The sequence below is a fragment of the Cricetulus griseus genome, chromosome 5, assembly GCF_003668045.3.
Source record: "Cricetulus griseus strain 17A/GY chromosome 5, alternate assembly CriGri-PICRH-1.0, whole genome shotgun sequence".
NCBI lineage: Eukaryota > Metazoa > Chordata > Mammalia > Rodentia > Cricetidae > Cricetulus > Cricetulus griseus.
The window spans coordinates 191,722,608-191,747,872 of record NC_048598.1 but is presented as its reverse complement, the minus strand read 5'-3'; the positions used below and the strand labels follow the sequence as shown (position 1 = coordinate 191,747,872).

Genomic DNA, 25,265 nt, shown 5'->3' with positions numbered 1-25,265 from the left:
ATGACACCCTTCATAATACTAAAAATATAATTCAGGGGGCTGGAGAGATGGCTCAGAGGTTAAAAGCACTGGCTGCTCTTCCAGAGGTCCTGAGTTCAATTTCCAGCAACCACATGGTGGCTCACAACCATTCGTAATGAGATCTGGTGTCCTTTTCTGGCCTGCAGGTATTCATGCAGACAGAATACTGTATACATAATAAAATAATCTTTAGAAAAACATAATTCAGATATAAACTATAGCTCAAATGTGAAATAAACATGAGAATGTTTCCAGAAACAAGCATCCTGTGGCTAGGGTCATAGCTCAGCTAGTAGAGTGCTGGTGGAGCACACACAAAGCTATAGGTTCGAATCCCCAGTACTACATAAAGCCAGCATGGTGCACACACTCGTTCTCCAGGCACTCAAGAGGCACAGCTAGGAGGATCAGAAGTTCAAGGTCTTCCTGGGCTGTGAGGCCAGCCTGAGCTATATGAGGCCTGTCTCAAGGACAAGACAAAAGCATCCCAATGATCCAAACCCATCTAAATAGGTACCATGTCTGTATCAGGTGTGCTGCTCCACAAAACTCTTGCCCCAAGAGTTACACCGTCATGGAAACGCCCACATTTCTACGGGCCGTGCAAAAGCATCAGTTCTCCTTGTTACCATATGTAACTGCACGCTCAGAGGTGGTATGAATAGACTAACCCAGATGAAGGACATACCAGATGACATCCACAGACAAAACGGTGTTGCCCCAAGTCTCATCTGATAGTTCAGGTCTAGGTTGGTCTGTCTGTCTGTCTGTCTCTCCCTCCCTCCCTTCCTCCTTTCCCTTCTCCCACTCTCTTCCTTAAACATTTTCAGTTAGCTGCTCAGGTGGCCATCCTTCTCATACCTGGAAGGCAGGTCCTGTGAGCTGGAGAGGTTTCTCTCAAGTGAGTACAAGTAAGGCTGAGTTGAGCTGTTTTTACTTCAATTATGCCACTCACCCATGATTCCAGCTTCTAACAAGAGAGGTCTTTGGAATGAAGCGGAGAGTACATCTGGGCTCATTTCTAGATTGAAATGTACACTCAATCACTGGCACAATTTAATTAACTTCTACCTCAACATCGAAGTCCATTAAATGAGGACGATTATTCTGCACAAGGACCCGCCTAATGAGGCAAGGTTTGGATAAATGAATTGTCATTTTGAGTGACCTTTGAACCCTGGATTTCAGGTCTGCAGGGACCTCAGGCTTCATGTGGTCTAAGGTCTCGGTCTCTCTCTCTCTCTCTCTCTCTCTCTCTCTCTCTCTCTCTCTCTCTCTCTCTCTCTGTGTGTGTGTGTGTGTGTGTGTGTGTGTGTGTGTGTGTGTGTGTTTAATATGAGGCAACTGAGAAGAATTATTTCTACTCAGTTCTAATTATCTCACCACTTAGTTAACGTGAATTTATAAAGTCTCCCAATGCTTCAATTATGCTTGACAAATGCATTCTCTGTATTATTAGCAGTTAGGAGAGAAGCTAAAGGAATTGCAAAAAAAAAAAAAAAACAAAACAAAAAACAAAACAAAAACAAACAAACAAACAAAAACAACAACTAAATGCAACATCAAATTAACAGCCTCACCCAAACAAACCCAAACAAAACCCAAACAGAGAAGTACAGTACAGCAGCCCAGAGCAGAATAGAAGCCATATCCTAATGGAAGCTCAATTGCTTTGCTTCTCTGATACCACTGGGGACATTTTTGCTGTCACTGTGCATAGCTGGGCCACATTTTTGCCCTTGGTGCAGAAATAAGACTTGACTTATACTGGTGCTCTTCATCTTCTCTGAGGCACCTGGGGCATGTGCTAATGAATTTAGCTTTTCCTTGACTTTATTTTTACTAGTTTGCACATAAGCAAAGAGCCCAACATTTAAAAATGACCGTTCATAGTGCTGAAAAAGGCCTGGAGTGGCACCCTTCTTCTCTGTCTTGTTGAAAGCTACTTTTCCAGTTTCAGAGGGTTAAAAGTGACAGCCGTATTAAACATTTCCAGGGAGGCAGATTCCTTAGCTTTCAGAGCAGCTATGTAACAGTAACGTCTAGTCTAAATAAACATGCATTGGATTTCCTTGTTACTTCAACTATAAGTCTATTTTGTTGGGTTCCAAACTTTCATGTTAATTTTTAAGATCTTTGGGTCTATTAAAGCACTTACAGTGTACTTGCTTTGGAAGATGTGGATTACGACCATTGAAGCTACAATCTGCAACAATACCAATTATCCATCTTCCACCATTTAAGGTGCAATTTTTTCCTCATTTTGTTTACTGATTGTTTCACTCCACTAGAAGGTAAGCCTGTTTTGTTTTCAGTTGTGTCCATAGCATTTACTAATAAGATGGTGCCTACGTAGTAGTAAGTCCAAGATATTTATACAGAGAACAAAAGAATTAAAATTTCAAAGGTACAATTCTCATGCATGTAGAGGCTGTCTAGTGAAAAAAAAATGCCCTTTTAAAAACACAGGAGTAATGTGTAAAGTTCAAAACTTGAGAACACACAGCAGGGTATCTAGTGTAAAGATAAAGCATAGTGTATTCCATTGGGGGTGGGGGATGTAGCTTCTTTCCTGCAACAGACTATTTCTAAATATCCTAAAATGGCTTGGTAATAAAACTCTGCAAGTGGATTTTGCTAGTAGCTCATAAATCAGAGCTATCCACTAGACATGTTGTTATAGTATAATCTCTCAAAGGAACTTTAAGTTTCGCAGTGATGGCTATATACAAACACGCATAAATCCCCACCACATATGGACTGTTGAGCCTTGAGTTTCAAAAACCACATTCATCGACATTCTGTTCCACAAGGCTCTAGACACACAGCAGCATTTTCAGTAGCATGAGGTTAACCTCACTTTCAATGTCCAGACAATTGTGGAGGATGCCTACTTACACCCTTGGGCTTCACTCAGAACTAGGATTTTATGTTTCTTTGGTATATTTTGAAAATGAAGAGGAGAGTCCTTTAAGGGGAGGAGTTTGTGGCACATGACACTACAGGGCTCATCTCATTTATGGTCTATTCCATGTCTCCAGCTGATTTATTAATGGAGTCCAGATCTGAGACTCAAGGCTTTAAAAGCTCATTTTAGCACAGTTTTTACTATACTGTCTTAAAACATAATTTTCCACAAAGGCAAGCAGTCCCAGATATGAAACCTAAGAACAATCCAAAGGTTTTTGTTGTGTAAGGACTTTTGTAAAAATCCAAATGGATTTTGTTTGCTTGATGGGAGATGCCCTTCTGTATATATGTTTCTCCTGTTGGCTGATGAATAAATAAAACACTGATTGCCAGACAGGAAGGATAGGTGGGGCTATGAGATGAGGACAATTCTGGGGAGAGGAAGCAGGGAAAGGTGGCTAGGAAGAGATGCCATGTAGAAACAGGGAAGATAGGATGTGCCAGGCGCTCTCTGGTAAGATAAGGCCATGTAGAAATACATAGATTAGTAGCTATGGGTTAATAATTAAGAGAGAGCTAGCCAGTAAGAAGCCCTAGCCATCGGCCAAATAGTTTTGTAATTAATATAGTGTCTGTGTGTTTATTTGGGGCAAAGTGGCTGTGGGACCAGGCAGGACAGAAACTCCCTCATCACCCGCTCTCTCATCACTTTCCTTGTCATCCCAAGAGTGGAAACCAAGTAGCTGTGTGTCCAATTTTCCCGAGTACGAACTTTTCTCAGAACCACCCAACGGAAGGCATCACAGTGCAGTTTAAATTGTTAACTTAGACCATGTCAGACTGCAGAGGCAGGAGGTAGAGGTCAGTGGTCCTGAGGCTAGACATGGAGCCCCAGAGAGAGGAAGCTAAAGAGATGCTGACAAAAGGACAGGAACGATGGCCTTCGCTCTTACAGGCAAGTGTTTAAGACTCAGGACAGATCTTTAGAAGGTTCTCAAAATCATGGCAGTGGGATAGACACAGTCAGTGTCCTACTTTAGAGGTTTGCAAACCTAGTCACATATTACCATACCCTGGGGACTTGTCAAGGCCTAGGTAAGATAAAATCCCCAACTGGGTCACAACGTCTGAGTACTATTTGTTTGAGCACCCTTTGCTGGGGCTCATGTACAGCTACAAACAGAACTACATTGGCTAATATGTCACATGACATGGCAAATAAAAGGCATGGGATTTGTGGAGGTGGCTTAGTGGTAGTGTGCTTTGCTAGTATGTACAATGTCCTGCATTCAGTCTTACCACAAAACCGATGTAAACTACAAAGGAAAAAAAAAAAAAACCACTATCAAAAGTAAGTTCATGCACACATCAATTATATAAAACCACAGAAAGTCTTGCAGTATCTAAAAACTGTCTCTATCCAACCTCAAAAAGCTTAGCTGTAACAGGGTATATTCTAGGCTCACTTTTGGCCCGGTGACTTGGACAGGAAAGGCAAGCCCAGCAAGGAAGAAGTACAACAAAATTTTGTTCTATCTTTCCAACCAGCATTCTTTATATTCCTCTATAAAATCACATTTCAAGGTTACTATGGACTGGGTGCTGGCAGGGAAGGAGGCAAGAATTTAACAAAAAACAAGGGGCCTGCCCTGGCGTAATCAGGGTTCTATAGTGCACTGCTCAACAAAGTCCATAGGCCAGCAGTTCCCAACCTTACTCACGCTGCAGCCCTTTAATACACTCCCTCATGTTGTGGTGACCCCACCCCTACTATAAAATTACTTCCATTACTACTTTGTAACTCATTTTGCTACTGATAGGAATCGTAATGAAAATATCTGTTTTTCAAAAGTCTTAGGTGACCCCTGTGAAAGGGTCATTCAATCCTAAGGGGGGGGTCTCAATTTATAGGTTGAGAACCACTGCCCTAGGCTCAACACCAAGAACACCCAGACTCTAACCACCCTCCCCCAAGGCAAGCACACACTACAGAGCAGGTATAGAGTCAGTCTGAAGAACAGGAAGAGACTTGCTTCCTCACTCACGGTTTTAAAGCCAATCAACCATCAGCATGGAGGCATGTATGAGGACCCAGGCAGGCTGTAGAGACACGTGTATACAGAGGTGCATTAACAGACTACACAGAATGACAGTGAAACTAAAGGGGGGAGGGGAAAGCAGCTATAGCTTAAAGAAACGAGGTCAGGTTTAATGAGAAGCAAGGTAGGCTTTCCCTCTCCTGTTAGCCTGCTTGGCTTGCTTGCTTGCTTTTCCTGAGAACCTGTTCTCACAGGCACACTTTGTTCAATGGGATGCATAAGGAATTATGCATCAGGACATAAGAAGTAACCCATCAGGCAGGTTTCTCCCTTGCTTGGAAACAGAAATCATTACTTTCTGCAGAAGCACCTGCGGGCCCAAATTACTTCATTCTCTGCAGGAGGAAAAGGGTTAAGTAGAAGCAGCATCCCTGTGCACAGCAGGGCAGCCGGGCAGCCTGGGCTCACACCTGTCCTCATCTCTCCTCTCCTCCCAGCTCCTTCACTCATTCCTTCCCCTCATTTCCTTCTTTCTTTCTTTGTAATTCCCAGGCTGGGAATGCCCAGTGATGTCTGTCCTATTTCTGGGCAGATGAAAGGTAGAGGCTGCAGAAACTGCTGGATTTTTCTATAACATTTCTGAATGTTTCAAGTCAGAACCTGAACCGTGAAAAAGAAAAGAAAAATCTTTGAAAACAGCTTCAGTCACTTCCCACAATCACAAACAAATATCCAACGGCTACCCTCAGCTTTTTTTCCTCTCTCTCTAAAAGAATGAAGAAGGATGAGAAAAAGAAAAAAAAAGTGTTAAAAATTATATTTCAGTGGATCTCCCTGCAGCTTCAGGGGTTGCACTATTACAGATTTCCTAAACAGAAGGGTGTTTGTTTACCATAGATTAATGAGGATTTCAAAGCTGCCTGCAAAGGAAGACCTGGGTGCTTAAAGGTTTGCCTATTCCCTACAAGCATTCTCCATTCTTCTTTGATAAAAGTGTAAAAACTAAAACTGCTCATTCATTCATTCATTCATTCATTCATTCACTAATTCTCTCACTTATTCTACACAAATCACAGGGTGACTCCTGTATCTGGTGTCACTAGACAGGAAAGATATGCAGAATCGTGAAATCACCTCAGGGATTGTATGAGGATCAAGTTATTTAGAGATGCTGTTGAGTAGGCTGCCTTTATGCATCTCTAAAATTACTATTTTTTAAACTCGGCTTGACTTGGTGATAAAATACTGCATGGATTGTTGAAGCATTTCTGTTCTTTATTCAAGGAGCAACAGAAATAAAAGCTTTTCTCAGAGCTTTGGCAAGCTCTTTTCTATTAAATGCAGCCAACTTCTTCCATTTCAATGTTAACACCGCTGGGTGATCAAGCCAATGTGTCCCTCGTGATCACCGTGATCACCGGAGCCTGCTCTGCAGGGACTTGTACACTCTTTCCACAAGTAAGTACCTGCTGTGAGAAAGGTGTGAGATATCCCTTGTCTGGTTGTTCTTCCAGCCTCTGGTGGGTGTAGGATGAATGAATGAATGAATGAATGAATGAATGTCAGAACAGCTCATCCAGGCTTCCAGAGATTTTCACTTCTTTCTTTCCATGTGCCCTTTCCCCCTCAGTGGCAACAGGGCCATGTGTAGGGGCTACCATCTGGCAACATGGGCCCCATATGGCTCCATCTCACGAAGAGAGACTCTCAACAACATAAAAATGCTGCTGTATACTTTTATTGCGGCCCCTTCTCTCATTCCCTCCATCTGTCTTCCATATGGCGTCTGTACCTCTATTAGGCTCTCATACGTGAGTCTCTGCCAACCTGACCTAGGTGTCACTCACCTCTGTCAGGGACAAGGGACTACCATTGCTATAAAAATCCAACCCTTTTGGTATTTCAAACTAGAACAAACCATAACCACTTCTCTTCGATTTGAATGCAGGTATTTTATATTTATGTCTTTAAGACTTATCAACAAAAAAACACATGGCAGTTCTCTCCCTGAAGTTTCAAGGAGAGCCATATCATTTCCCCATAAGGAATCTCTCCTATATACACATGAATCACTTTCTTCAAAGTTGGCCTTTTCGTTTTCACAAATTTCTCCTTTGATAATAGGAAAAGTTATTCCTGTAAATGTTTTTCAAATGTCTTTACAAAAACTTGGAAGAAGCACGTGCGTCCATGCGTCTCTTCACTGAGACTGAATAAAGGAGCAAGAAATCAGGTGAGGCTGACTCAGACAAGGCCCTTCCTGAACCACCTAAGTTAGGGCCCTAGGGTCTATCCTATGAGTTCTGATCCTCTTTGTTTTCGTGTGTTTGCCTGAAGTGGCATATGTAGTCCTATATGGTCAGTATAACTGAGAAGAAAACAGAAATAAATGTCACTAGATAACACGCATATTCCATTACAAACAGGAGGCAATCCTGGCATTAGAGACATGAAGGTGACAGGTCATTTCCAGTGTCAATTATTGAGTCTGTTAGTGAGTCCATGGGCCATCTCTCTCAAAAGTAAGGAGAACAGGCTGCAGGAGTAAATCAGTAAAAGAGCACTTCCTAGCTTGCCAGAGGGGGCCCTGGGTTTGATCCAAAGAAGCACAAGATATTAAAAGAAAGAAATATGCAGACTGAGTGACTTTATGGGGGGAGAAGAAATGATTTCTGTACTTATGATATTAAGAAGCAGAATTCATTCCACCCTCCATGGCTGCACCCTGCCCCTTGAGTCCTGCCCTTTCTGTGACAGGCAACTTGCCAGTATTCTCTTCTTAACAACCTCTGGCTAACAGCACATGGGGAACTCATCTCATGGTTTCATCTGTAGGCAGAGCATTGGAATGTTGCTCAAACCTACAAAGTGTGAATTTTCAGACATGCTCAATAACCCACTGAGTGCCACTAGGATACTTTTATTTTATTGAGAATGGCTTTTTTCGTGTGCAGAAGCAATAACTTATTCTTTCCCAATTGTATGAAAAACAAATATTTGACTTTTAAATTAAACCACCTTATTGTAAGATACATGGTTGGGTCATGCAGCTTTTTTTTTTTTTAAACCTATTTGCCTGTTTCACATATCATTGCTTCGCTTACTGCCCCTTCACCACTCATAGGCAGATAGAAGTACTGGGACACTAGGGAACCTGCTCCTGGGCTGGCTTTTCAGTCTCTCCTGGGTGTAAAACCCAAGCAGTTACTCTGCAGGAGTACAACCTACAGCTGCCTTTCTGGATGCAATCAATACACCGCACACTGTCGGGGGTCACAGGTGCCTTTGTACTGCACCAGCATAGGATCAAGTTGCAAACTTCAGGCTACTGCAGGAAGCCTGTTCACTGTGTTAACTGCTCTAGGCTGAAACAGATTACCAAAACTGGTTAAGAGAAGCAAGCACTCCCTGGTCTGCTAGAAGACAGTCTATCCAAAACAGTAACATTGTTTCCAAACCCCAGCACAAAGCTAAAAGCAAAAAAGCCTTTGGGTTTCAGCTGAATGAAATGACAAGACATTTGAGCAATGTCTGTGTCACACGGGGCACTCCCACCCTTACTCTGGGCAAGCAGTTTGTAACCACTTGGGAAGGAGCAGAAGTTGTGGTGGCAGCTGAGGGGCAGCAGAAATGGTTTACAGTTGGGCAGGGAGGGAAATGCACTCACTCTGCATTTCCTACGGACCAAGCGAAAGCCTGTTGGCGGCCCCCTCCTCCCCTGAGCTGCTTTTCGTAGCACAGGGGCTACTGAATACTGGCTTCTTGCCAAGTGGCTTTAAAAATGACCAACCACACGCGCCTGCCTTCACCTCATTTTCTTCCCATAAGCCACTTCCCAGGCGGCTGCTCTAGAACTCCATGTGTCCATTTACTGGATTGAAACAAACAGACCACGCGCAGGGAGAGCCACACAAAGCATATGCTTTTCCAGCCCATCCTGATTTCCCAAACAGTGGGAGCCTCACCCCTGGGGATGCTGACGGGACATCAACTGCTGCTGCTTTGGAGGCAGGAGACCCCACACATACACTCCCCAGCTTCCCGCTCCCCCAACCCCGGCTTACCTGTTTCTTTGTGCTGGACCTCTGCCAGGTGCAAGTCATTCAAAAGGTGCTCCAAGATCTTCTCCGGGGTCCCAGACACCACCACGTATCTGTCAGAGAGCAGAGAGTCTACAGAGTCATCCTCAGTGGAAGACTGTGAGCGGCTGCTCCATTCATCATCCTCATCTTCTTCGTCGATGTATTTGAAATAAGGCACATCGAAGGTAGGCAAGGGCAGCTGGCGCCCCGGGAGCGCCTCGGAATCTTTCCTCTCCAGATGGGGGTCAAAGACCCGCAGGCGGGAGCTGCCCATTGTGAACGGTGCCTAACAAAGGCATCCCCTAAAGGCTAAAAGATCTTGCCATCCCTGTCCTTTCACTGTGAGCTGAGTCCATCTGGCTGCTAAGAGCTCTGCAGTCAGCTAGAACGCTGGAGAGGCGGAGAGAAAGAGGGAGGGAGGGAGGGAGAGAGAGAGGGTAGGGCAGGCAGCAGCAGAGCGAGTGAGTGAGAGGGAGCAGGGAAGGGAAACAGCAGAAGGGAAGGAAACCCAGAGTGTGCGTGCCTGGGCTGCGGGGACTCTCACCTCGCTTGGCTCTCCGCAGCACTCGTGGGGGCTGGGCCACAGCTCGCTGCTACTTTCTTCAGCACCAGCACACTCAGGCCTTGCTCTTTAACCTGAACCATCGTCACTTCATCATCTTGCTTTAATTGTAGATCAGAGTGATGGATGAGAGAAGGGAAGGGGAAGAGAAAATTAAAAAAAAAGAAGCCAACTAGCCTCACCTCATTTCTTCAAAGAGCCGGAAGGAATTAGGCGCCTGGTCAGGCATTAATAGTACCTACAGAATCTAGGCTCAAGGTTTCTGGAAACACAAAAAGCCTTTGTGTGTGTGTGTGTGTGTGTGTGTGTGTGTGTGTGTGTGTGTGTAATGAGGATTCCAAGAGTTTATTTTTACAACTACCTTTTTACAACTACCTTTAGGGACAATGTGATTTAGAGAATAGAAAGTTTAAAGTTTCAAATGCACAGCATGCTAACTGCAGTCTTCTACCTGGCTAATGTTGCTTCAGCATTATTAAAATCAGAAAATCACAGCATAACTACTATTAAACACTAAGGTAGTAATGGGTCAAGACTTGCTTTAAAAGGTGAGCAAATGGCTACCCATTGGATCACTCAGGTCAAACCCTGCCATTCTTCACACACACACACACACACACACACAGAGAGAGAGAGAGAGAGAGAGAGAGAGAGAGAGAGAGAGAGAGAGAGAGAGAGAGAGACTTAACCGTGCTTTTAAATTTATTAGGCTCTTATTTTATCTGAGTTCAAGCCAAGATAGATGTGTAGTTAGAATGTCTGCTAAGCTAAAACCCCAATGCCAGGGGCCCCTGCACTGACTTCCTTCATCTCTGTCCCTTTTTAAAAAGGCGAGAAGCTTAACCATCATTCATTTCTGCACACACAGCTCCCACAGTGCAGAGCGCCAGTGCCTGACCTGGCTCAGTCAGGGGAGGCTCCCTGCTGATCCAGCAGTATGGGCCCAAATCTGAGCCAGGGGCACAAACTTCCAGGGCATTTGCAGTGACACTTCTAATGTGCAGTATTCAGCCACAGGAAGACCACCAGAGGAGAAAAAAAAAAGAACCATAAGAGACACATAAGAAAATCCAACAACTTCTATGTTCTATGATGACTTGGGAAGAAGATTAGAGCAAGAGAAGTTCAGAGCTTGAGAGCAAGTCGGCTTCCTCTTAAAGATGACGTCAGCTGTTAGCAAAGGACACCTGTGCTGGCACACTTCTGCTGTCCACAAGATCCTCCTACCTACAGTTAGGTGCAGATGTATAGGAGGCTATTGGTGCCCTCCTGCATGGATGAAAGTGCCATAATTGCTTCTGCAGACCCATCATGGATATCAGTGTGCTTTATCCTCTTTGTCCAAGACTAGAAAGGTGCTAATATCACCATAAACTGCTAAGCAAATCAGCAATCTGATTGTGACCGCAACTCCGAGTTTCTAAGAAAATGTACATCCTCCCAGATTTTCTCAAAAAAAAACAAACAATATCGGTCATTCTAAAAGGCAATATAATTGTGTGATCATTCCTTTTAAACCTCTTACTGGAAAATAATTTTGCAATGTAGAACTGATGTATTATGTCTCAGCAAGGTCAGGCACATGGTGTCTGTGGCAATTAATGCTGGATATTCATTGTTTAACTCCCCAAGGAGGCCGGTGTGACTCCTGTAACATGAATACCAATGTGTAATTGCTATCTCTCATTTCTCCAAAGCAGTCCTTTTGTTACCCACAGGGCAGCTGAAGTGAACTTAAGCGGCTGGAGAGAGGGGCATATATGGACCAAAGAAGAGGGGGAGGGGAGACAGGAGTTAAGCCGGGATGAGACACATTGAATAAGACAGATAATTCTATCATTTGAGAGAACAGATGTGAAAAAGACAAGAATCTTTCCCCCGGCTGGCTTCCTCTAATCGTCAGCCAATATTCATTTTCTATGAGCCCCTGTCATCCCGAAGTCCGTTTTACATCCTATGCGCTCATGATATATGGCATTATTAACTTTTGCAGGCTGCATGCATACATATGGATGGGCAGGGTTTTCTCTAATGTCTGCGTAAGTGATATGTATTACACGGCTGTGCGCACTGCAGCCATCCAATCTTTACTAGGCAGGGCGGATAGCCTGAATCAAGACTGATGTGCTATCAATAACATCTTATGTCATTGTAATAGGTTCCATTTTGAAACCTGTTAAAAATAAAGAAGAGAAAAGGCAGAGAAATCAATGAGTTGGGGTGGGGGTGGGGGCTGTGAAGATGCAAGAGCCCTGGGTATTACAACCATCTATGAAGGAGGGCTGGATTCATGCTTCCGAGTGTGGGCACCTTCCCCTTATGCCTCTCCCCCACAGAGAGGAAAAAGAGCAACACTGAGGTTGTGGGCATGAAATTTTTTATTTCATTGCTTACTATGGTAAAAACAAGTATTAGGACTAGTGATGGGAAAATATGTTCAATGACAGATTGACCGTGAAATAGAAGCATTAAGACTCCTAATTGACAGTCAGACATTTATGTAACAAATAGTGAGGTCCTTTTGGGTGTAAGGACACCCTGCCGGACACCTAAATGGCAAGTAGAGATGAGTATGGATGCTGCTGGGACCCTTTAATACTGTTCCTCATGTTGTGGTCACCCCCAACCATAAAATTACTTTCACTGATAATTTATCACTGTGATTTTGCTACTGTTATGATGAATCATAAGGCAAATCTCTGTGTTTTCCGTGGTCTTAGTCAACCCTTGTGAAAGGGTCATGGGGGGAGGGGTCCTCAACCCACAGGTGTTGCTAAGTTTGGGAAACACAGGGTTTGGCGGTCAAAGATAACTAAGTGGCCGGAGAGACTGAGAAAGCTGTTAAATGGGACAGGATCCACAAGAGCAATGATGACTTAGATCAAACAGCTGATGTTTTAGCACTGACAGGACACTTACCAGGCAGTTGGGAGGAAAACAGTTTACTGCGCAAAGGCCGAGGATAGAGTCAAATTTGTTAAGAGGTCCAATTTTGTCAGTTGATAACATTAAGGGGGAATGGAAAAATGGCCAGACCATGAAACGTGATTTAATGAGAAAAACAACAACAACAACAAAAAACAGAGTAAGAGATGAAGAGGGACAGGAACAGCCTCTGGGAAAGTACTCAGAGATGATGAGGAACAGAGCCCAGAGGAGCCAGAGCGGGAAGCAGGGGAGCAGTGTCAGGAGGTCCCAGGAAGACCCTATCGTCCCCCAAGTTCAAGCTGGCAAGCCTAGGAAAAGCCTAGGCAACACACTGGGGCACGAGGGAGGAGGAGGGGGAGGAGGAGGAGGAGGAGGAGGAGGAAGAGGAGGAGGAGGAGGAGGAGGAGGAGGAGGAGGAAGAAGAAGAAGAAGAAGAAGAAGAAGAAGAAGAAGAAGAAGAAGAAGAAGAAGAAGAAGAAGAAGAAGAAGCAGCTGCCGCCATAGCATGGGTGCTCTGGAAGCTGAGGCAGGAAGATCACATGTTCAAGCCATCCTGGGGCACCTACCAAAACACTGACTGTAACTGTGAAAGGGGGCCCAGATTATAGTGGTAGAGAACCCTAAAGCTCTGCTTTTAACCCACAGGTGGAGGAGGGAGGAAGGGAGGAGGGAGAGAGGGGAAGGAAGGGAAAGAGACACAGAGAGAGAGAGAGACAGAGAGAGAGAGAGAGAGAGAGAGAGGGAGAGGGAGTGAGTACCCAGTAAAGGAGGAAGGTGGGAGGGAGGTACAACCTGAGAATTTCAATATATAGGGCCTGAGTTCCCTAGCCAAGCATGGGGGGTAGGAACAAAGAACACAAATGTGGGGGCTAGAGAGACAGTTAAGAGCCCTGGCAGCTCTTCCAAAAGACCAGGGTTTCAACTCCCAGCACCCACATGGCAGCTGTCTGTAACTCCAGGTCCCAAGGGATCTGACATCTTCATATAGACGTGCTTGCAGGCAAAACATCAATGCACATAAATAAATAAATAAATAAATAAATAAATAAATAAATACCACAAAAAACACAAATGTAGGATCAGGCTACAAAACAGACTTCCTTTCAGAGAGAACCCACTGGTCAGTGAAGAAGAAATAAGGAAGGTGGAGGAGGCATCCCATGCAAAGGCTTCTATCTTGGCACACAGGTACTGAGGCAGCTTCTGGAGGAGGGGTGAGGGGTGCAGGGTATGGGGTTGGCAGACTAAAGAGGACATTATTGGAAAAGTGGCCTCGGGGATGCAGCAGGGAGTAAAGCAGTTATGAGGAGAAGGATCGCCTGGCATGAACTGCTCGTGAACTGCTGAGGCTAGAAAACATGTTCGTGGTTTTATGACCTGCTCTAAGTGCTCAGGGGCCTTAGAGGAAAATAGTGACTGATGAGGCCCATCCAGGGTAAGAGGCAGCAAAAAGACATCGGAAGCCAGGGTCGGAAGAGGACCCAGAGCCCAAGCATATTAGGAAAAGAGCCCTTCATCACAGAGTGTCTGCCTGGCTATGGAAAAGGAAGATTCGTTGTGATAATAGAGGAGCTGCTGCCTATACCTCATGGGCCAACAGCAGAGGCAAAGGTTCAAGGCAGACAGTTCTGAGTAGTGAAGGCTAGGGGAGGAATGGAGGCCCCGAAGTGACTCATTTGTTTTGGGTTGGGTCCTAGGTCCCAGTTTTACATTGTCCACAATGCTGACAGTTTCCTAAGTGGGTAGTGCACTGAGAGCATCTTTAGTGTAGGTATTTAATCTTCCGTGTTCTTGGTTCCTGGCACAGCTTCAGCAGGTCCAGAACTACAAAGGAAGAAGGCAGTCTTCCTTTACTCAAAACATACCCCTTTTCACACACCCACCTGGTTTTATTTTAATGAGGTCACATTGGGAAAGTCACCCAATAACCCCACCATAGGAGGCCTGGTAGCCAGGAAACCAATCAAGTGCTCAGAGGGTTGGCGAATCTCAGCCCATCTCTACCTCTAAAGGTCTCACTGGTTACCAGTGGCCAATGAATTAATCAATCATGCCTACACAAGGATGTCTGCATAACAACCCCTAAAGGATTTTCCAAGGGGCTTCTGGGAAGGTGAGTTTGTCCAGAGGGCAGAACATCCCAGAGGCATAAAGGGGGCTCTTGTACCTGGGACCATCTAAACCTTGTTCTCCACATTTGCTTGCTGTTCATTTGTGTCCTTTAAAATATTCTTTACAATAAACTGGTAAATAGGTTTTCCTGGGTTCTGTAGTCACTTTAGAAAATCAATTGGACCAAAGTGTGGGTGGGGTGGGGGGTGGTGGTTGCCAAAACTCTTAATTTATAGTCAAAATATCAGAAGCATGGGTAAATAACCTGGAGGTTGTGATTGGCATCAAAATTTGGGGCAGTCTTATAGAGCTCAGTGCTCATCCTGTGGGATCTGATGCTACTCCCAGGAGACAGTGTCAGAATCCTGTTGAATTGTAGGTAACTGGGCTTGTATCACTACAGAATTGAGCATCTTTCTTGTTGATAAGGAAACCACCCCACCACCCCATGCACACCTTGATCACAAACATATTCAGTGTTGGTAGTTGAGTGAGAGAATAGAAAGAAAAGACACAGTGCTCCCCACACCCCGTAATTTGGACCCCGACCCTGAGCTGAGCTGGCACTTAGAGCTAGGTGTGGATGTTCTGTTTTAAACAATTTTGTAGGGAATCCACACCAGACAAGGTCACCAGAGAATCGGGATGGATCGAAACAAAAAGGCAGCTATTTAGTCACAATATCTGAACAAAGAATGAATATTGTTCAACCCACAAAATTCCCCAAAGTCTTATCTGCGACCTGCTGCTCTTTCTTCAACGACAATGGTAGCTTCGCCCTGGTCTGTACTCTTTGAAGGAAGGGTAAGACTTAGTCATGGAATTACCCTAGTTTCTAGACAGTAATCCGGAGAAAAGCCTCACTGCCTTGGGAATCTCTCCTGAGTCCTCAGAGCACCTTCTGGTAACTCTCTCCCCAGGACTCATGCTCCTCAAGAGCATGAAGTCTCAAGATCCTTACACAACCGCAATAAGCCCAATTCAGTCCCCTGCAGGTGTGGTCCTCACAGTGGTCTCTGGTTGGAAGGCACTGATGGGACAATGAGGTCTGCATACTGCTTTGGCGTCGGTATGGAGTTATGTGGTTATGGTGAAAAAGCATCCGTCACTAAAGTGTTAGGGGTGAAGCATTCCTGTCAGTGACAGTGGGAGGGAAATGGGGCTCATGAAGGGAAGGATGAAGCCTGACAAGGAAGCTCCTGAGGAAAACAAGATAGCATCTTGGAATAAAGGCCAGAGGACCAAGCCAGTGGCAGGCACCCTGAGTGAGGAATGGCTTTGGGAGGTGGGATGAAGGCTTGAATGGCATAAGTTCCAGGAAGTACCATGTTCTTGTCTACCTTGTGCACGGCCGGAGCCCAATGTGCTCAGCTTCAGGGAAAGTCCTTGCCCAATAACACACACATTAGTCACAGATCTGCAGAGGCCAGTTCTCTTTCCCACTGCAGGGGTGCAACGGAGAACTCTAATGACTCGACCTCTGAGTTCCACCCTTGGGCACGTTATTGGAGACAGTGAAAGAGTAAACACAAAAGCAAATAGTAAGTAGTCCTCAGCTGACAGCAGGGGAGCTTGCCTGATAAGAGGGTAATTGGATTTATGAGACTTATGACCCCCTGCAAAGAGCCTTCTGGAAGAAGAAAACAGGGCCAGGCTGCTAAGTCCCCCAGAGTTCCTTGTTCCTGATCCATCCTCTGGATGAACAATGTTGATGTGTTCACTCAGTTGGGCAATACAACCCTGAATTTGAGCATCAACCTTCCAATGACTTAGATTAACTTCCATGATCTTGCTAGGCTTTTGTACTTCTACCTCAAACTACTGTTTTCCTCCCCATTTATTGCCATGGACAAATGTCTTTTTTCCCCCCAGAATGATAATATAGAGTTGTAAATATGCTGTCTTTTTTAGATTTATTTATGTATTATGTATACAATGTTCTGTCTGCATGTATGCCAGCAGGACAGAAGAGGGCACCCGCTATCATTACGGACAGTTGTGAGCCACCATGTGGTTGCTAGGAATTGAACTCAGGACCTCTGGAAGATCAGCTGAGACATCTCTCCAGCCCCTAGTGCTTTTTTTTTTTTTTTTTTTTTTTTTGCAAGGAGAAGAGTGATGTTCACAGTTTAGCAGGCTTTAATTTTACTGTCCCGAGTCAAGTTTCTGGTTATGTTTGTGTTTTTGTGCATCACAGTATGACAAAAAAGTGATTTTGAGTGCATTTCTTAGTCTGCTGGAAGGATCATGGCTCCTAGCTTGATTTTTTCCATTACTCCTAATTCCCCTTCCAGGTGTCGCTGAAAACAGCCCTTGGCTTCTCCAGGGGCACCGCATCCCTGGTGCCCAGTGGGTACATGCTTTATGAGATCCTTACCTGGAGGCTCAGAGATGGGCTTTGGGAACTTAGAGAGCCTTGTGACAGTATACCGAGATAACGGTACAGACCAGCTTACACAGAGGAATTCAGATTTATCACCTCATCTAGGGAGGTCTGGTTTCTTTGATAAGTCTCCTGACACTTGCTGCTTCCTCAATTTAGATGAGATGTCCAAAAAACATCCTATTCCTACACCCATCATCTGACTCTATGACCTCCAGCCATCTGCTTTCTGTTCTTCTCCACTAAAAGATGACATTCCAAGGACGGGGACTGTGCCTTCTATCCTTTTCCCAAAGAATGGGTCAGAGCCAGGAACATGATGTTCACTTGATAAGGGTGTACCGAGCATGCAAATCCATGGGTAAGCAAACGAGGGAGGACCAGCTCCCTCGTGTGGCTCAAGGTCACCCTTGTGGGTGACCGGTGACATTCCCAAGCTCCCTCCACTTCCTTTCCTTCAGCGCCCAGCATCTGACAGGACATGACTCGAACTGAAGTGCTCAGAGAGCCCACTCCATATGTGCTGGGGGACCTAGCAAACTAAGCCCCTGTGCAATTAATATTTAAGAGGTTAGGTATCACAACCTCAGTAAGGCAAGCATTAAATGGCACTGTCCCTTAGGTCTACGTCATGTGAACAACATGACAGATGGCTATGCCCATGTCAGACAGCAGGCTCTGTTACAAACCTTTTGTACCTCTAACCTCCTTTTCATACCCTGTTCTCCCCTAACCAGATTTATCCTCTCATGATCCACTGCTCAAAAATCATACCAGATATGGGACAGCCTGAGAGAACTATAGGCAACATCAGCATCAAGTCACAGGGTGAACACCCCCCCACCCCCACCCTGTGCTGTTTCCCTGAAAGCTTCTGATACAGCAGTCAGGACACTAACTTAAAAGCACATTGCTGACAGCCAACAGCTTGCCGGACATCCTTCCATCACACAGAATTAGCCCTGGCCTAATTCTTTCATAGCCAGGATCACCTCCTCCAGAAAACTACTACCCTGACCCCACGAACCACATGGACCTTTCTCACTTAGCATCCTGAGGCAGTTTCCTGTCCTTCACAAACTGTGATTGCTCCTGCAGCAAGTTATTTCCCTATTTAGCACCCTCAATAACCGGGAGGATCCCGACACATAGTACTCACCCAGTGAACGTTTACTGAATAAGCTAATGAATAAAAGGGATAGGTGGATAAATGTGGATTTTAAAGTGAAAAGCAAGACAATACCTGAAACCTCAAATCGGTGGTGAGCTCTGCTGTGGATAAGACAGGAGACTCTTTGCTGGGAGGTGTTCCTCTCAGCAGGACACCAGGCTACTACTGTAGTGGATAACATCAGCCACTCTACCTCGACCATGTACTGAAATGAGGTACTCAGATAGACAGGTAACATGAGCACTGGCCTGCTTGGGAAACTGAATCATGACAAACAGCCCAGGAGTTACTTATGAGCTTAGAATAACCTATTCTCATTGGGGATCTTCGCTTGAGAAGCTTGTATGAAAACCAGTGGGAGACAGCCCCAGGGCACAGTCACTTTTTAAGGTAACTTATGATGTGTCTTTCAATGTGAGAAACACCATGCAGTTATTAGTTACTAAATCACAGAGGGCTAATGCAGTTTGCTTACCCAGCAGCAAAGGCAAGCATAGCATCAGAACTAATGAGATGCTATTGCTGTATTTGAGAAATAGACCCATGAGGAATGGGACATCAGGGAAGACCACGCCATGACCATTTGGATAAACCTATGTAACAACTAACATTTGTCAAGGGCTTTACCATTTAGCCGGCAAAGCTAAAGGCTGGATGCCCATTATCTCACATCATCATTAGAGTTGTCCTATAAGGTGAACACTATGAAAAGCCACAGTTTATACAAGGAAGAATGGGGAACAATGTCACCTGACCAGACTGGAAGACAAAGCAGGAAGTTGATAAAGCTGACATTAAACACAGACAGGCTCCATATACTCTAGTGGATTTGGTCAAGCCACAGATAACCCTAAAATGGTTGGTGCTCTGTTCTAGAGATCATAGAGCTGGATTCACCCTAGTGCCTAGCTCCTTGGTGAGCCAGGCAATAGGTGTGTTCAGGCCTTACAGAAGTTCAAAACTGACAAGATAGTAAGTATTTACATTTGAGTGGCCTGCTGACTTTGGGAAACCACCCGGGGGATTACAATTCAAGAGAAGAGGTTGACAGGCATTTAGTGTGGTGCACACTAAGCTACACACAATCCAGCCACCTGCTATCAGGCAACGCTCAAGCCACAGCATGGGGAAATGTTGACAGGAACTGAAGTAGGGTCCAAAGCAGAAAGAGGCTGAAACTTAGCAAAGACTGGGCTGAAAGGAAGTTAGTGCATTTGGGGCACCCATGACTATTCAACCTGTGGACCCAGAGCCAGGAAGGTAGAGTCTGACACAGGTGGAGTGCCCGATACAAAAAGCTTCCCTGACCTAATAGATGCAAGAACTGGGAAGGCATTGTAAAGTTTTAAATGGTTGATTCTGTTTTGTAAACTCAAAAAGAAAAAAACAAGGGGGGGCGGGGTGGCAGTGGAGAAGGTTGGTGCTGTCGCTCAGTAGTACAGTGTAGCCCAATGAATAAAAGACCCAGAGACTGATATTGGGGTTCAAGCTTCAAGCTGAAGTTCAGAAAAGCAAAGCAGTCAGGTACTAGCTCTTTTTACCTCTATCTCAGAGTGAAAGGCAATCCTGGCTCCACCAAACCTCAGACTGCAATCCCAGACTGATGGGGAATGTACTGTGTATGTTTATCTTATTGATTGTTAAATAAAATACTGTTTGGCCAATGAGACAGCAAGTAGACGGGACTAGGAGTCAAAGAGGATTCTGGGAAATGTAGTAGAGAAGTGGTGATCCAGGCAGGAAGTGACATAACAAGGAGACTCATATTTAAGCAAAGATGAAACAGGAAGGGCCCCATTTTCCCGTTCGCCTTCTCCAGAAGCAGGATATGAGCCACTGGCAAGGAGGGACGCCAACAAGGCGTCCGATAAGTCTTATAAAATATATAGATTTATGATAATTGAGACTGAGCTAACAGATGAGAAATCCTAGTCATTGGCCAAGCAGCATTGAACCTAATACAAGTTTCTGTGTATTCATTTGGGCCTAACTCGGGCAGGCAGCTGGCGTAAAGCTCACACGTGGTGGTGGGGCTCAGGCAGCTTTTGGCGGAAAGATTTATCATAACAGAATGGTGTCAGGAGTGGGATGACCCCATGCCCCAAGGTTTCCAGAGAAAGAGGGAAACCTGCAGCCCGCCACAGCCTGCCCTGTTGGGCCGCTGAGAGGCATTGGAACAGCTTCCATATGCTCGCTCCGGCCCGGTGCTCTTGGGCATTGTACTCAGCACTTCTGAGATGATAAAGAGAGATCCAGATAAAGAAAAACCTCTAAAGGTTTACAGTACATTTAAATATATATATAGGCTTGTGAGAGGAAAAAGTAACAGGAGGAAATAGAGTAATGGGTTGTGATGGCCAATGCCGGTAGGATTTGCTGAAGGAAGCAGAGGCAGGCGGATTTCCACAGAGAAACCCTGTCTCAAAAAAGAAGAAACAAAAGGAAGTAAAAGTAGAATAGTAAAAAAGCCACCCAGAGATAAAAAAATACACAGAGAATCTGGATACTAAATACCATACTGTTGTCTTTAAATTGTTTGATTGCCGAGGAAAGAATTACTGCTGCTAAAATACATTTGATTATAAATGCTACTAAATTAATCCAACTTCTACATTTTAAAAATGCTTTGACTTCAAAATTTAAGTTTAAGGATAGGATACTTAGAAATAAAGGTTTTGCTTGTTTCCACAGAAAATCAAAAGCTGTTGATTCCTTCCAGACTAATATGGTTTGATCAAGCAAGAACCCCTGAAGCTGAGACGATACAGCCTTACAGACTACAAAAACAAGGACTTGGTCAGGTTTCTATGTTTTATCATGATCCCTATGGTATATGAACATCATCCCCAATCAGCAGGAAGCAGTTTAGAAAGAACGACGCCCATATTCCCAAATATTGTTTCTAAATGTTTGTTTTCATTTAAATGGGGTTAGTTATAAATGATAATAAACACAGTCAATCTCTTTTTAAAGAAAGAAAAGGGGAATAGGATATAGGAATGAATACTTTACATTGGTACAGATTTTCATTTATTGATACAACTTTAAGGTCAATTTTGTGCTATGTATATGTCTCCTCTTGTTTAAGTATTATGTTTATACAGATCTTTTACCTATAATAGTCAGAACTTATAATTAGGTTAGTTAGGTTATCTAAATATAGAGATGTATTTGAGATGGTTAGGTATTCTTCAAACCTTTCAAAGACCTACAGAAATATGACATTTAAATGGTTTAGGGTTTTTCTTGGCAGTGAGACACAACTGCTCCTGGCACACCAATTATGTCAAAAAGGAGGATGGGCATAGAAGAAACTCGTTATGGAGTTTGCTTTCAACATGGCAAGATTAGCCATTTGGGCAAGAAATTGCTCTTGCCTGGACTGTTTGTTGCTGTATAAACTGGACATGCAGGACCCACAAGAAAGTGACTGCTGAACTTAAAACAAGATAGTACTGAAGGGTTCCTGTTGAAATGGAAAAGTGTGCCAGACACACTATGGCCTATGGGCTGAAGATGGATGTCCCAACATTAAAGAGGAACTTTGGGTGACTGTCCAGGAAGCCGAGATGTGTCTGTCAATTCTGGAGTTTATATATTATCCTTCTATGGTCTTTGATAGAGTTGAAGACAGATAGTTATGGTTATAGTTTTCCTCAGTTATTATAAAAGATAAGTAATCTTTTTATTTAGACAGAAAAGACGAGATGATGGGGAATGTACTGTGTATGTTTATCTTATTGATTGTTAAATAAAATACTGTTTGGCCAATGAGACAGCAAGTAGACGGGACTAGGAGTCAAAGAGGATTCTGGGAAATGTAGTAGAGAAGTGGTGATCCAGGCAGGAAGTGACATAACAAGGAGACTCATATTTAAGCAAAGATGAAACAGGAAGGGCCCCATTTTCCCATTCGCCTTCTCCAGAAGCAGGATATGAGCCACTGGCAAGGAGGGACGCCAACAAGGCGTCCGATAAGATAAGTCTTATAAAATATATAGATTTATGATAATTGAGACTGAGCTAACAGATGAGAATCCTAGTCATTGGCCAAGCAGCATTGAACCTAATACAAGTTTCTGTGTATTCATTTGGGCCTAACTCGGGCAGGCAGCTGGCGTAAAGCACACACGTGGTGGTGGGGCTCAGGCAGCTTTTGGCGAAAGATTTATCATAACACCAGACTGCTATGCTCTCCTCAATGTGGCTGGAGAATCCTGAGACTCTATGTCTTCCTATCTTCAATGTGGCTGGAGAATGAATGCTATCTTTGAGACCCTGTTCCTGTCTAAAATACTTCTCATGAGTCTCAGGGTTAAAGGTGTGTGATCCCAAGTACTGAGATCACCTTTGTGTGAGCTCTTTCTCTTTAGGACTGGATCAATTTCTTGTAGCTCAATGTGGCCTTGAACTAACAGATCTGTCTACCTCTTAATCCTGAGTCCTGGGATTAAAGGTGTGTGCCTGGCTTCTATAGCTTGTGGCTGCCTTTGCTTTCAGAAGCAAAGGCAAGCCTTAGTAAATCATAAGTAACATATCACCACAGTATAGTGCTTGTCTAGCACACACAAGATTCTGGGTTCAATTCCCGTCCCTGTGAAAAACAGGAAATGAAAGTAACGGTGCATCAATGGGTCTGTGGACACAGGCATTATGATGGGCTCTCCGGGTCACTGGAGTCTGAGACGCATGCCTTGGGAGGTTGGTTCAGACTGCCAGGATGTCCAAGACAGATCAGAGGAGGGAAACCAAAGGCACAGCACTGTTTCCAGTAGGAGCTTCTGAGCCTTGCAGGAGAGGGACTCCAGGATAACTAATGACATGCTGCAGGTAATTTTCCACCTGTGGGTGGCAAGACAAAAGAGGCCGAGTGTGGTTCAGTTTCAAGCTGTACAAACAGAGTGCTTGCAATGAGCCATCTCTCAAGCTGAGTCAGCCCTGTCAGCAAGACTAGAGAACACCTGGAGACAATCTGGATAGAGAAAAGCAGTCTCCTCATTCTTTCCAGTGCTGAAGTTTTATATAACTCATTTGTCTCGACTCTACTTTTCTCCCTGAAGTCCTTAGTGTTGCTCTCTCAACTATGAGGAGAGCACCTGAGTTAGCGATGAGAGACATCTCTTCACATATTGTACTGGAAGTCGACACACAGCTCAGCAAACCAAGCCACCAGGGCCCACATCTGTTTTGATATTATAAATATGGGTACCACACAACTACAGTTCTTATCGAGGTGTGTGTGTGTGTGTGTGTGTGTGTGTGTGTGTTGGGGCGATAAACGAAACAGAACCTTCCTAGGGCCAAAGAGAGCTTAGTCTGAGATCAAACTCCAAAGGTTTTGCTGACATCTTATCTCATGATTCATTTTTTTTTCTCATGGAAATCAGTCTTTTTTTTTTTTTTAAGGATATGAAGACAAAAAAAAATACTACTGAAAGACAATACTCATCAAAACAAAGGTTACGGGGTGGGGGTGGTATATGTCCTGCTTACTAAGTAGATCCTGGGTTCATCCCAGCACCACGAAAAAGGGGGGAGACAGAAACAGAGATCGGGTGGGGGAGAAAAAAAGACTGAAAGCAGGTATCAACTTGTGCCAGGTGAGCGGTTAAGCATTACAGAACTCTAAGGCACTGGCCCAAGAAATTCATCTTTGTACAGTTTGCTCTAACAGAAGAAGAATAATTAAATAATGATAATTAGTTCTTTATTTTTTTTCACCATACACATTAAGTTTATAACTCAAGCTAAAGCTGCATGAATTCATCATCTAACTGAATTAATGAAACCTAAAAAACAAAAGGAAGGTGTGCCTTTTTTTTAGGTGTGAAAGCAAACACGAATGTATTATGCAACTTGACCAAACAGAAAACCAATAAACATAACAGGGTAGATACGTGGTAGCTGATGGGGGATGTCCTTCTGTATATGTGTTTCTCTTACTGGTTGATGAATAAAACACTATTTGGCCAATAGAGGCAGGAAGATAGGCAGGACTGGGAGATGAGGAGAGTTCTGGGAAAGATAGGCAGAGAGAGACAGAGAGGAGATGCGCTGTAGAGACTGGGGGGATAGGATGTGCCAGGCATTCTCTGTTAAGATAAAGCCACGTGAAATATATAAGTTAATAAAAATGAGTTAATAATTAAGACAGAGCTAGGCAATAAGAAGCCCTAGCCATCAGTCATCAGTTTTATAATTAATATAGCGTCCGTGTGTTTAGTTTATTGGGAGAAAAATGGCAGCAGAGCCAGGCTGGAAAGAAAACTCCAGCAACAGGTAGTTACTCAGGAAGAAGTGCATTAAAACTTATTACCTCTAAGAGTAGCAATATCAAACAAGGTGTCTGCGAATCCGAAGTCTGGACCAAGTGTAGGGATTTGATGCTGGAGGTGACTGCAACTTGCATGCCTGCTGTACTAGCAGATTGGATGGGAGCAGAAGAGGGGGGGTGAACTATGACATCTGGAAATGCAAGGTCACTGCACTTCATCATAAGACTATTTCAATAAGCTACTGATGTAGCTTGAAGGATCCTCTTGGACACAGCTGAGAAGGAAAGCCCAATTAGTAGGTTTGAGGGCATTTAATGAAGGAGCCATTTACAGAAGTGTGGGCAGGTTGAGGAAACCATTCAAAAGGGATGGGATAATCCCAGGATGACAAACAGAGAGAGAGCTAATTGCTAAGTGAGTGAATAGTAGATCTGATTGGAGCCAGAGTCATAAATGGGAGTCAGCCATGAAGGAGGCTGACAGAATGGGCTGCAGCCCTTGAGCTCTGTCGTAGCCTCCCACTGACCTGGTCCCATTCGGAGCAAGAGAACGTAGGTGACCAGGTCCATAGGGGGTGGCACATGGCACATGGCACATAGCACAGGTGCAATGGAAGAGAGGGTGTGAGTGGAGACCAAACTAGCATGTTCCACACCCCACAGTCTTCAGATACTGCCAATTCATCAACTCAGAGTATGCCATAAGTGTTGTGGTGTCTACTTCCTGCTGTCATGAAAACAACTAGAAGATCTAAAAACCTGGGAGTAGGTACACTAGTGTTT

General features: G+C 44.3%; 1 protein-coding gene across 1 annotated transcript in view; it reads right to left on the bottom strand.

The window, feature by feature from the left end:
• Rapgef5 (Rap guanine nucleotide exchange factor 5) overlaps nt 1-25,265 on the bottom strand; it is a 222,048-nt gene that overhangs the window by 57,546 nt on the left and 139,237 nt on the right. Inside the window, 2 exon segments of the mRNA XM_035445921.1 lie at nt 9,035-9,123; nt 9,597-9,715. Of these exon segments, the coding sequence (XP_035301812.1) occupies nt 9,035-9,123; nt 9,597-9,715 (208 nt within the window).